Genomic DNA, 12,712 nt, shown 5'->3' on the forward strand with positions numbered 1-12,712 from the left:
ATGGCTGAGTCAAAGTCCTGATCTAAATCTGATTTGAGAATCTTTGGTATGAGTTGAAGAAGGCTGTGCACAAGAGAAGTAAGTCCATGGAATTTGAATGAACTGGTAGACATTTATTTCTTGTAATTCTTTTTTTCCCTCATCCACAAAAGCAAAACTTTTGCTGCAAAAGATTTTTCCTATAATTGAGAAATTTCTAGAAATTACGAATTTCCATTGGAGTACGTAAACATTTGACTACGACATGTAGTGTTGTACACATGCATGTAACAGTTTTAGGACTATAATGAATTTTACAATTACAAACAGCCATGCTATATAAATGGATAGAAAATATAGTAAATATTTGCTGTCTCAAGTTGATGTTTTTCCTATGTTCACAATGTTCAAACACAGTACAAGAAGCACTGTTAACTTGTAATTTCTATTCATAAAGGACACTGCCAAGAAAGGTGTACCTGAGACACCAGTGAAAGCCAAAAGAGGAAGAAAGAAAAAGGTAAAGAAACCACTGAATAATTCACCAAGTTCCATTACAGCAGTTTCAATGCCATTTTTGTTTTAACTTGGCTGACCTATGTGCAAGTTTCTCCTGTATAGAGACAGTAGTTATTCTCTTGATATTTGGTAAACAGATGTATTATTTGATTTCAGTAAAATGTACATACATTTTGGTAGATGTCTTGTTAAATTGAAACTTAACATAAGACTTTTCTGAGAGCCACATAGGAATCCTAGCCATGTAATATTATAAGCCAGATGTTATGATGATTTTTACCAACTATGGGAATCCTGAAGAATGAGTTAACAGCAGCAAATTGTCACAACCATTTTACATTTCTGTTTTAATTCTGCCATTTAGATTTTGGACATGGAACCAGAATCTGAAAAGGATGAAGTAATTGCCAGCCCTGTATCAAGCCCACCAGGTACAACGTGGTGACTGACAGATTTGCATTACTTTATTTATTTAGTATTTAATTTCCATGTGAGGGGCTCCCGAGTGGCGCATCCAGTAAAGGCGCTCCGCATGGAGTGCAGGATGTGCCCTATAGTCTGGACGTCGCGAGTTTGAGTCTAGGCTATTCCTTTGCCGAACTGAGGACGGGAGCCTCCAGGGGGTGGCGCTCAATTGGCTGAGCACCGCCCAGGGGGAGGGAGGGCTAGGTCAGCCAGGGTGTCCTCGGCTCACCGCGCACCAGCGACCCCTGTAGTCTGGCCGGGTGCCTGCGGGCTTGCCTGTAAGCTGCCCAGGGCTGCGTTGTCCTCTGACGCTGTAGCTCTGGGTGGCTGCATGGTGAGTCTGCAGAGTGTAAAAAAGCGGTCGACTGACGACACGTGCTTCGGAGGACGGTCGCTCCTGAGTCAGCGCAGGGGTGCTAGCGGTGGGCTGAGCCTAAAAAAATAATTGGACATTACTAAATTGGGGAGAAAACAATAAAAATAATTGGCGACCACTAAATTTAAAAAATAAATAAATAAATAAATAATTTCCATGTATGGAGGGGTGGTGCAAACTAAATTGCAGTGTGGTTTGTTTACGTCGAACATCCAAATCAATCATACATTCTTTATTTCATGAAGTGAAATCAGAACTTTTTCCTTATACTAAACCATGATTTCATGCTTAGTTATGGTAATTCTGCTATGCTGCAACAAATTGTTTAAATTTAAGCATTGTTTAGTAACCCACACCAAAATTATCTTTAATTTTGTAGTTGCTGAGGTTGTGACTCCCAAACGACGAGGCAGGAAACCTAAAGTAGAAAAGCTGCTGTCTCCTCCTCTTCCTCCTACCTCTGGGAGTGAGATGTAAGTATATGTCAATCTTTTTGTTGAGTACCTTCAGCACATGAAAGAACAATGCATGCAAAACCATTGAATTTTGATCACCATTGTGACAAGCATGTGATAACTTGCTTGTGGCAGATGCTATGTAAAATGGCAAATTGTCCCTCCATGTTAAAAAAAAAAAAAAAGTGTACATTTAAAATGCAACTGTGCAGGGAAAGATCTAATTACTTTAGTTCCTGTTTGTGCATAGGCAAGATGTGTGTAATCCAGTATCTAAATAAAGAACAGATTGCAGTGGCCTCCTTGGGAGGCATCATTGAATTGTCTTGGAATTCTTCCAGAGCGATAGTACAGTAGAAGATTAGTATGATGCTGTTCTTCCAGATGGCTTGGCCTCTAAAGCCATAAGGGAATATTTAGAATTGGTAAAAGGATATATTCTATAAAATAATCTACATTTTTAAATAATCAATCCCATAATTCCAGTAAGACAAATTGTTTCTGCTTCATAGTTTAAGCATTACAATATCTCCACAATTGTTAGTTCCAGTGCTAATTTAATTAATGGGTCAGGAAATTCCTTCACGTTCACATTTCTCAAAAGAAAACGGTTGTAAGGATTTAATTGTTGTTCGGAAGGGATTTGAGTGAACCAGAGAGGAAGAGGAAGCGAGGGTTGGAAGAGAAACCTACAAAGCCACAGAAATCTGAGGAGGAAGACAAAAAGAAGGATGGGAGGAAGAGAAAGGATGAAGAAAAGCCCACAGACACTGGTGAGAAAGAAAGCAAGAAAGAACCAGAGGTCAAACGGAGAAAAAATGCCAAGGGAGGATCCTCGTCCGACTCGGAAGAAGACGGAGAGGTAGCGGCATTGTTGTGTTTAAATGAGTGACGGGTTTATATGTTAACTCTTCTCAGGAAATGTATAAAAAGACTTGTCATGACTGACTGATTTCACAGACCTTGATTAGCACAAATCTACCTCAGATAACAGTAGGTAAGTGTTAATTGGGTCTGTGAAACCAATAGCCCAATAACCAACTCTTCTAATGAAAATAAATAGTTATGGGCACAATTTTAATATTTAGTTTACTGGTCTGTTTGAGTGCCATATTTGTTTCCTATACAGCTAGAAGTGTCTGCGGAGAGACTTGTAGGGTGAGCATATAGTTTATGTGTATATCACAGATTTGAATGCATTCATATTACACATTTTAAAACTATTGTATGTTAATGTTATACATTCTTCTTTATCACACAGACAGATGGGGGGTGGACTGATCTTATTACTGTAGGTAACTAACCTTCCCTTTTCTTAAATGTAACAGAAAAACAAGAATGATAGATTTGCAGCTGCCAAAAGGCGCAACGTCTTAAAAGCACAGCAAGATATGTTGGAGATAGAAAGGGATGAAAGGAGACGTAAACTTGAAGAGCAAACGGCTTCAGAGTGAGTATGATCCTCCACTTCCAGAAGTGTGCATTTAAAAGACCTTTCTTTTCATTGATGTCTTGATGAAATTCACTCTAGCAGTCTAACTTATTAAAGCAAGTTGAATATGAAAGGCAGGTAGTTGACTTGTATGAACACATTACATTTTCCTTGAAATACTGTGTAAGTGTGGTATTCTGCCACAAAGTGATGCTATTATTGGCGTAACATTACAATAAAACCAAGGTAAACTTAGTTTCTACTGTACTATCTGTCATTCACAGTTTGTATCGTTGACTAGCTATGAATGTTTGTTTTTTCTCTTTCCTTATAAAAGGCAAAGCAAAGAGGATGGAAAGAAGCCAGAAGAAAAGAAAGTGGAAAAGAAAAAAGGTGAGGTTTGCTGCATAATCCTTGCTATGTTAGTGGATTTTAAAAGTTGTTGTTTCTTTTGGTTGTACATGCTGATATTTTAACCAGTATGATGTCAGTGATGCTGATGCCATTGCTTAAGGAATTTTCAAAAAACAACTCTGTAATACCAGTATACCATTTCCAAGGGAATTCAGCAATATAACCCCTTAGATAGAATACTCTGTATTGACAAACTCATGTTTTAATCCAAGATTTAGTTTTAATCTAGATCCCTATTGCCTCTTTTTATATGTTTTACCCCACTCTAGATTTATCAGCGGACTCGAGGCTTCAAAGGTTACATGGAGAAATCAAAATATCACTGAAGATAGACAGCCCAGTAAGTTGTTGCCTGATTTAACAGTGATGAATGAAACCTGCACATGGAATTTCGGGAGACTTGTTTGCGCACATCTCTTTGAAACATTGAAGCCCATGTCAACTGAACTCTTTACTGACCAGTTGGCTTTAATGCATCTTGGATACAGCACTGATTGTTTGTTCTTAACTGCTGCGGAGGAATTTTTCACTAGTAAGGACATGACCATATTATATAACTAATGTCTCCAGTGGCATCATAATTGTTTGTTTTAGTAGTGGTGTACAGTTGTATGTGGTTGTGAAATAGATGTTTTTCAATTTCAGGATGTGAAAAAGTGCATTGAGGCATTGGATGAGCTCGGAACACTCCAGGTTACAACTCAGCATCTGCAAAAGCACAGCGAACTTATTGCAACTCTCAAAAAGGTTTGGCTTTAGATGGAACTGCTCAAATGTACCACTAGGTGGCACATTAAAACCAAGTTTTTTTTACCAAGCGGTATAGTCATTACAAAAACCATTACAGCTGCTCATTTTAATGTGAAAGCATTCCTATACAAGTAGTACAGTTACTGTAAAAATGAAGATACTGTTTTATGAATTGAGTGAAAAACGCAGTAGATATATCTTAAACCATTTTAGACTATTTCATGAAATGTTAGCATCCTGTTAATTAAAAAAATAAATAAATAAGTTGGTGAGGGTTAAGTAGATTGTATTAAGAAAATACATGCATGGCAGTCATGTGTAAAACAAAGCTTGTTCTGGTGTCTGTCTCTATCTGATAGATCCGTAGGTTCAAAGCCAGCCAGGATATCATGGACAAAGCCACGATGCTGTACAACAAGTTTAAAACCATGTTCCTTGTTGGGGAGGGTGATTCTGTCATTACTCAAGTGCTGAACAAGTCCCTTGCAGAGCAAAGGCAGCACGAGGAAGCCAAGAAAGGGGCCATCAAGAAAGCAGAGCAAGCCAAAGAACTAAGCACAGGTACTTTAATTATTCATCCTGTGTGTGTAAACATGGGGTTAATTGGGATAAAACAACTTTATTGTTACAGGAGTTAGGTGGACTCCCACCCCCCCAAAAAAAGCGTGAAGTGCTAAAAAAACCCAAAATGTGCCTGCCAACACCACCCTGTTCCCATTTCCTTATTATAGCATCTTGTGAATTTATTTTTTTTGTATTTATTTTGAAATCCCTGTTTTGTTAAGACACCAAGGGAATGAGTGGAGATGCAGAGAAAAATCCATCCCAGCAGGACCAGGATAAAGAAGAGACCACTGGCAATGCAGAACAGAGCAGGTGAGGTGCCAGGTTTGCTCTACTTGCCTGTTTTTTATATATGTACTGTTGTGGCCTTCTGACCTATTGCACAGTTTAAGAATCTTTAAATGGTATGATGGGTGTTTTTCCTTGATGAAAACTAGTCCACATCTGGGATGTTACTAGACGTCCTCTCCTTTTGACCAACTCAGAGGATACCTGGGGCCGTATTCTTAAGTCTTCTTAGGACAAAACTTAAAGTTTGTAGAAGTTTAATTCAGTTTTTCTTACGATCTTCCTAAATTTAAGTTCTTAAATATTGTCTTTTAAGAAAGAAAAACAAATCCTAAGTAATATAGGCCTAAGGCTGGTAAACTGCATTTAGAAAACATGTTTGTGATTTAGCTAAACACAGCACAACGGACATATTAATTAATGTAATATATGTATCTATTTTATACCTGTATACATATTACTAAAATAAATAAATAAACCACGCAAATCAATCCTCGTTTGCATTTGGGCCAATCTAAACAGAAATAAAATGACTATCAATAATTCTCAGTGACAGGCTTTTTAACTAAATGGGGATGCTGTGTGATTCGTGTTCTTGTAACTAATAGAAATACAGCTGTAAAAAAAACTATCGTGGCCCAACTCCCATCAGCAGCACGGACCTATTTTTTAACTGACCGAAAGTCATGCTTCAACCTGGGGAATCTGCTTGCCGATCTGTCTTTAGGACTACAGCTTCCGAAAACGGAGATAGCCCCGGTGACTAGATTGTAGTGCGGCGAATAGATAATGGTCGTCTTAAGGGTAAAAACAGTCTCTAAAGACTGAAAAAGCAAAGAGTTTATAAGTTCGTTCCTCCTTGCACTGGCCATTGGCTGCTGTGGTGTTTATCAGGGACATGCAATTATTATTATTATTATTATTATTATTATTATTATTATTATTATTATTATTATTATGCATTTTCCTTTTTGTAACTGTCTGTAAAAGCAAAACAAAGGCAATACATAAGTTGTGATTAGCTAGCTGCAGTGACCTGTCAAGCACTAAAAGGTGAGGTAATTTCGCACTGTTTTTAAATCACCTGAAGTGTTGCTGACATCTCACACTCACGTTTTGTCTTCTCTGCCTTTTGTAAGATCAACCACAAGGCCTCCATTCTATAAAAAGTTGCGATATTTTAAATAAGACCATTCATACACACCTCATCGATATGTAATACACACTGCATACATGTTTTCATTAATTGATATTAAGCATATCATAAATAATCCTTAAAACGATGAAATTGTTAGTTATACAGTCAGCACTCGCATATTCGACCCTATAAAATTTTGACTTCAGTGACAGTTAAACGTGTGTGACCTGATTTTTCATTTTGGCCTGTTCCAACCTTTATCCATTTTTTCAGGGAACACAAAAAAGATACAATGTCAAATACATAAATGAAATGACTTTTAAAATAAGTAGGCTTCCATTTAGATGTTCTGTAGTTGGTTTTGTTGGTACAGTACTATATTTAACAGAAGTAGTATTTTAATTCAGGACGATATGATTCTGAAAATCACTTGCCAAAAGAGACCACCATAGACTAATACAGTACATATTTTTAAATCCGGTACATATTGTAGCAGTATGTAAAATTCCCCATTAACGACCTAGCAGCAAAATGAAATCAAAATGTTACCCATGCACAGAACTGCAAATGCACAAAAGCAACTAAAGATCACATTTTTTAAAAAGTGCATTACGGTATCAAAACTGTTTTAATTAACTTTTTACATTAACTGTAGCTCATCTCATTGTTTTTGCTGCATTTTTGTCATGTGAAATTGGAGGAAGCGCTGTGTAACTACACAATAAAGACAGCATGCTTTGGCATCCGAGAAAAAAACAAAAACAAACGCGGGCTGTGGCGGATAAACAAGTACATTGTAACATTGAAGAGATGGGTTTTGTATCACAAAACTGGTGACAAAGTCGGAAATTGCGTGACGGGTATGTGCATTAATTTGTTACATATATATAATAGGGATTGATTTTATTTTTAATACAAGGGTGGTAAAACGCGACCGACATGTATCTGGGTAACGGATATCGGAGTGCTGACTGTAGCATGATTTGGGTCTATATTAACTGGTTATAAAATCTTAAAATACCAACATACCCACAATGAAAAACAAACAACTGTGGGAATTTGTAAGATTCACAATAATATATAAAAAATGTAAAACTACTTAATATTAAAATATATATTTATATTTCTTTTTTTAAACTATTAAAACATTAAAACCTTGGCAGGTACATACCAGCCACTGTATAAGAGCTACTTATTTTAAGATGAGGGTTAGTTATCTTAAGTGAAGAGAATTTTAAAGGTTTTTTTTATTATTTTTTTTTATTTGAAGAATACCAATTAAGTTTAAGAAAAAAGGTAAGAAAATTCCTATTTTTTGAGAATAGCAGTTCTTAACTCTTTTTTTTCTTAAGTCCAAAGTTAAGAAAAAAGTTGGATTTAAGATTTTTTTTTCTTAAGAACGATTTAAGAATATGGCCCCTGATTTTAGCCCTTTGTGAATCATGCTTTAGTCAACATGTTCTAAAACGAGCAGAAAAAAGGTAAAATATAAAAATGTAATACTGTATATACTTATTTTTACGGCAGATTGATTTGGAACAGAGATTAACCCTTTGCGGTCCATTTATTAATCACGCGTCGGGCACGTCGGGTCTAATTAATTTTCACACGCGCAGTTAATTTTAGACGCGCTGTTTAAAAGTATTTTTTTTCCACAGTCAAACGGGTTTAAATGGCCCTGCATATCAACAAAGCACTCACTAGGCATCTCCAACCCCGCCCCACCCTTTCGTTTGCTATAGCGTTCACCTATGTAAGAAATAAATAATAATAATAATAATAGTCGTACATACCGATCGATCATCTCCGGATCACTCGTTTTATCACCAAACTCCTCAATAATGCGATCCAAGTCATTATTTTATTACTATAACATCTCAAAAAAGCTCTGCAAATGTCCGTGTTTTCTGTGCGCTGATTCAGTCAGCCAACTTGTTTACTTACGACCCGCCCCGTTATCTGATACCAGATACCATGTATGACTATTCATGAGATACGCCTTTTTTTTTTTTTTTTTTCGACTTGACTCGGATCTTGTCGCTCCCACTCGGCAATTGAATGGTTTTCTCGGCTTTTTCCGGCGAAAAAACGACTAGAAACCCGTTTTTTGCGTTGCTATAATGATGTCGGACCCAGTCCGACAAAGGACCTATGAGGAATAATTGCAATGTCGGACCCAGTCCGACAATGTACCGGAAAGGGTTAAACATAGTTTAACGATAACATTCGAGGTCCCTTACCAGATATTAGGGACCTCATAGTGACCAACCAGGTTAAAGGAAATCTGATCTATTTTCTAATTTTCATTTACACATGGCGAGTGGCCAACAAAACCTTACCGGTCCATTACCTTCTCTGTCAAATATAAACTAGGGCTGCTCCAATAAAGATTTTCTTGTCCGATACCGATAGCCAATGGTTATCTGCCCATATCGGCCAATACCAATAGGATACCGATTAATAATAGATAGTGCAGGTTAGCTATTGTAAACTACTAGAACAAGGCATATGGCTTATATTTAAACTGTTTTATAATTATAAATGTTAAATTAACATAGTTTACTTGTTGTATTTGACAAATGAACAGGTATTGTTTACTTGCTGCATTTACTTTAGAAAATGAATACAAAGAATAATGTAGTATTACATTGTGTGCTTGTCAGCAATTTATACATTTGTTTTACAACAGTCACACAAATAGCATTTTGCATTTGTACTAATAAAAACACCTTATGTAGAAAAAAATATAATGTGACATTAACTTTTATAGCCACTTGGTGTCAAACATTGCGTATTATTATAACTTCTACCTATACTCTACAGTAGAAAAGAAATGTAGCCTACGCAATGTCAACTGCAACATTTGTCAAATTATTATTTTAAACACACTGCTTAAATGCAGCACATCTTAAATTTGTTCACTTAATCCAAAAAAAAAAAAAAAAAAGAGATGCCATAAAAATATAACATTTCCGGTTACAAAATTTAGTCAATCTTGAATTTGTTACTTAACAAAAGACGGCACAATAATCGGTTTCTGCTTCAACATGCCACCAAATACACCCGCAACCAACGCAGATTAAGCAAGGTCAACAACAATTATAAAAGGCCATTTTACAGTACATTGTGTAATAATAGTGTAATGACCCGGCAGTCTGCGCTAACTAACACGGACACGGAGAGAGAGTGCTGAGCAGCACGGGGCAGGCAAACACTCCCGAGTCTTAAATATTAAAAGAAGAGCTTTTTCTAACGGCTATCCTATTGTCCAAACACCGCTCTTTTGAGAGACATATTTACTGCAGGTTGATCGCACGTTACACAGCACTGGGAAAATGACTGTCTCAGTTTTCTTGCGTCATCAGTATAGTAAGTGCGCCTGACCAAACGTTCAGTTCTGTGCTGGTAAAAATTCAAGCATAAATATCGGTGTACATTATCGGTTAAAGTTATAAAAACTGCTAGTCGACGATTGTTTTGTTTTCCAAAAAAACTATTCACTGCTGGTCTGAACATGAGCTGTTGCAATGAGTCTCCCTTTGTGTATTACCAGTGCTGGAAAAGAACCGACTAAAGAGGAATCTGAAAAACAGCAGAACGGTGGCGAGTCTTTGCCTGAAAATTAGACTGAAGGCGGAGGAAACTGTCACCACTCTGTTTAATATCGCAGCAACAGAACTTATGTTTTGTGTGGTGTGTGTTTTGTTTTTTTTGTTTTGTTTCTTGTTTTTTGTTTTTTAATTAGATCTTTTCAGACATTTTGACTTTGTTGTGATTGTACCCTATATTTGACATTCAAAACTAGGTAGATATTTGAAAGTTTTAAACCAAGTCTGTTTTATATTAAAATGTGATAGTTTTAAAACTGTTACACCTCTGTAGTCCTTTCTCCAAAGCCGTGCATGTACAGCAATACAGATTTTGGTACATTTGGTTGAAAGACCATAAAATGAGTGGCTGTATTTGTAAACAAAATAAAGTCCATACAGGCCAACTGCTGTCACGGTCCATTTTACAGTAAATAAACATTTGAATTCAGGAAATATTCGCTGGTTTTATTCATAATCTGCCTTTTTCAAAATGTTTGTGAAGTGTTGTCTTTTTTCTAGTGTATTTAGTAAGTTCTTTGTGACTCTACTCACAATTTTGAAGAATCCTCAGTTCAGAGTTGGATTCATCTGCTTTCATTGTTTCCAGGTCATAATCCTTTCTGTGAAGCTCTTTGTCAGTGTACCCCTTATTTGTTGGCATGTCGAAACCATAAACTTTAAGGCACACCTAACTTTGAGAACTTAACTTTAAATCTAGGCCTATAACTTTTGCTTGGGATACAAATACTAGTATGGTCAAATGTAGCTGATTTGTAAGTAATGTCATTTTGTTGTTTTTAAACATTAACTGTAAACCTGGGTTAGTCTTTTTAGTAGGAGCAGCTAAGAGTTCTGTTTCCTTGTTTTTTGTTCTTGTTGGTGTACTTGTACATATTTCTTAAATACTGCTCATTTACAACTTTACTTTTTTTAGCGTGTTTGTTTGTTTTGTTTTTTTATAAATGCACCAATAAAGCTATAGTAAACTGCCAAAGTAGTTTTTTCTTTTGCTTAAAATTTATTTTCAAAGGTAATGCTGCTGTTAAAGTTCTCATTATTAAAGTTGTATTAAATGTTTTGTTCACATGTTGTATTTTACCGACACGTTTATGTAAATACAAAGTATTTTTGTGCTTAGAATTCTTAATTCTGTTCTGCCACCATTAATAAAAAGGTTTGTCTAATGTTTTATGTATTTACTGTGGAAATGTGTGTGTTTTATTTGCTTAGAAGCCTGGATTATTAAATAAAATGTGGGTTTATTTCTACATATGGACTGTATCTGTACCAGTCCAGTGGAATTTGCATTGGCTGAGTAAGCCTAATTAATATACAGTAGAACTTCAGTTACGGACACCAAACGTAAATGACCGGTCAACCGAACACCCCACTTTTAGCTGGATTTAAAATGGTCACTCAACCATCCCTACAATGTAACCAGAATCCAGTTTAAAAAAGCGCAAGGTTAACCTACTGAAATGGTAAGAACTAGGAAATGCAAATGTGTTACATTTTCAATTGAAAGAAATTAAAAATGTTTAAGCACAGAGACATTTTCCAGTGCTTAATTTGAGCCGGATCCTGTCGGAACAGGATCCGGCACCTCTCCGATTTTTACTTTTTTTGTTCCGGCACCTAATTTGTCCGGATCCGGTACCTCTCGCGGCATGACTTTAGTATTTTTTCCACTGTTTGCACTGTAAACATTCTAATAAAAGCGATCAGAGTTAAAGTTGCCTCTGCCTCCTCGTTATTTCTCCCGCCCCCCGTAAATGCGCATCCTATCCTGCCACACCGATTCCAGACCTGCTCTCTTATTTGTACATAGAGGTTATGGGGTGGACCGGCGAGGTAAGTAACTGATCTTGAAACAGCGGTGGTCAGCTAGCGAGAGGTCCCTATGTAATCACGTCTCGTAGCCTAATCTTCGCTACTGAATTTGAAACGTGTCGTGGGAAAGGAAAGCCAAATCAAAAATGAGGGGGAAACTGCTCCTGATGGCGATGCCTGCGCTGCTAATCCCGCCAGTTCAGCATCACCACCGGCACGTCCTCCACTAGCTAAAAGGCCACTAGTGAGTCAGACTCGGCGGGAGACGGGGACGGGGTCGGGGAGGACTAGTGATGGGCAGTTCGATTCTTTTTAGTGACTCGATTCAGTTTGGTGACTCGATTCATTTCGTTCATTTGATTCACTGATTCAATGACACAAAACCAATCAATGTAGACCGCATTAAGATTGTTTACGTAGGTTTACTTGAACCAGAAAGAAGGAGTCGTCCACAAACTGCATATCACAAAAGCTAGGGAGAATCTATATTTGGTTGACTTGGTTCATAAACATTAAATTAAATATAGTTTGACAAATTATATATATATATATATATATATATATATAAATAAAATACTGGAGATAACATAACAGTTTGAACCATTAGCATTGTTTAGCCATCAGTATCAATCTAATCTAATTTAATTTAATCTTTAAAAAAAAAAAAAAAAAAAGTCAGTTGCATTTCTTATGTGTTTTTTTTCTATACATTTGGAGTCACCCATTGTTTTTTACAACAACAAAAAAGTGAGGCTTGAACGAGTGGTACTTGTGGAACTAATCCGTGGTATTTATTCAGCACATAGCAAAATGCTGTTTGCCCAATTCCTCTTCTATCCAGTAAACCTTTGGGATTAGTCATGTAACTCAGTCACACGTTGAAGCACACCCATAACCGCAACATGTATATTT

The 12,712-nt window shown here is 36.7% G+C and overlaps 1 protein-coding gene across 4 annotated transcripts in view; it reads left to right on the forward strand.

Annotated features, from left to right (window-relative positions):
- LOC117421552 (PC4 and SFRS1-interacting protein-like) overlaps positions 1-11,165 on the forward strand; it is a 37,181-nt gene extending 26,016 nt beyond the window's left edge. For all 4 annotated transcript variants that reach the window (XM_059031754.1, XM_034036077.3, XM_034036079.3 and 1 more), the window contains 11 exons: positions 437-499; positions 863-929; positions 1,719-1,812; positions 2,434-2,656; positions 3,123-3,244; positions 3,564-3,619; positions 3,910-3,980; positions 4,286-4,387; positions 4,750-4,951; positions 5,176-5,266; positions 9,934-11,165. In XM_059031754.1, coding sequence (XP_058887737.1) covers positions 437-499; positions 863-929; positions 1,719-1,812; positions 2,434-2,656; positions 3,123-3,244; positions 3,564-3,619; positions 3,910-3,980; positions 4,286-4,387; positions 4,750-4,951; positions 5,176-5,266; positions 9,934-10,006 — 1,164 coding nt within the window. In that variant the 3' untranslated portion in view covers positions 10,007-11,165. The remainder of the gene's footprint in view (positions 1-436; positions 500-862; positions 930-1,718; positions 1,813-2,433; positions 2,657-3,122; positions 3,245-3,563; positions 3,620-3,909; positions 3,981-4,285; positions 4,388-4,749; positions 4,952-5,175; positions 5,267-9,933) is intronic.
- The last annotated feature ends 1,547 nt before the right edge of the window (positions 11,166-12,712 follow it).

The sequence above is a fragment of the Acipenser ruthenus genome, chromosome 1 (assembly GCF_902713425.1).
Source record: "Acipenser ruthenus chromosome 1, fAciRut3.2 maternal haplotype, whole genome shotgun sequence".
NCBI lineage: Eukaryota > Metazoa > Chordata > Actinopteri > Acipenseriformes > Acipenseridae > Acipenser > Acipenser ruthenus.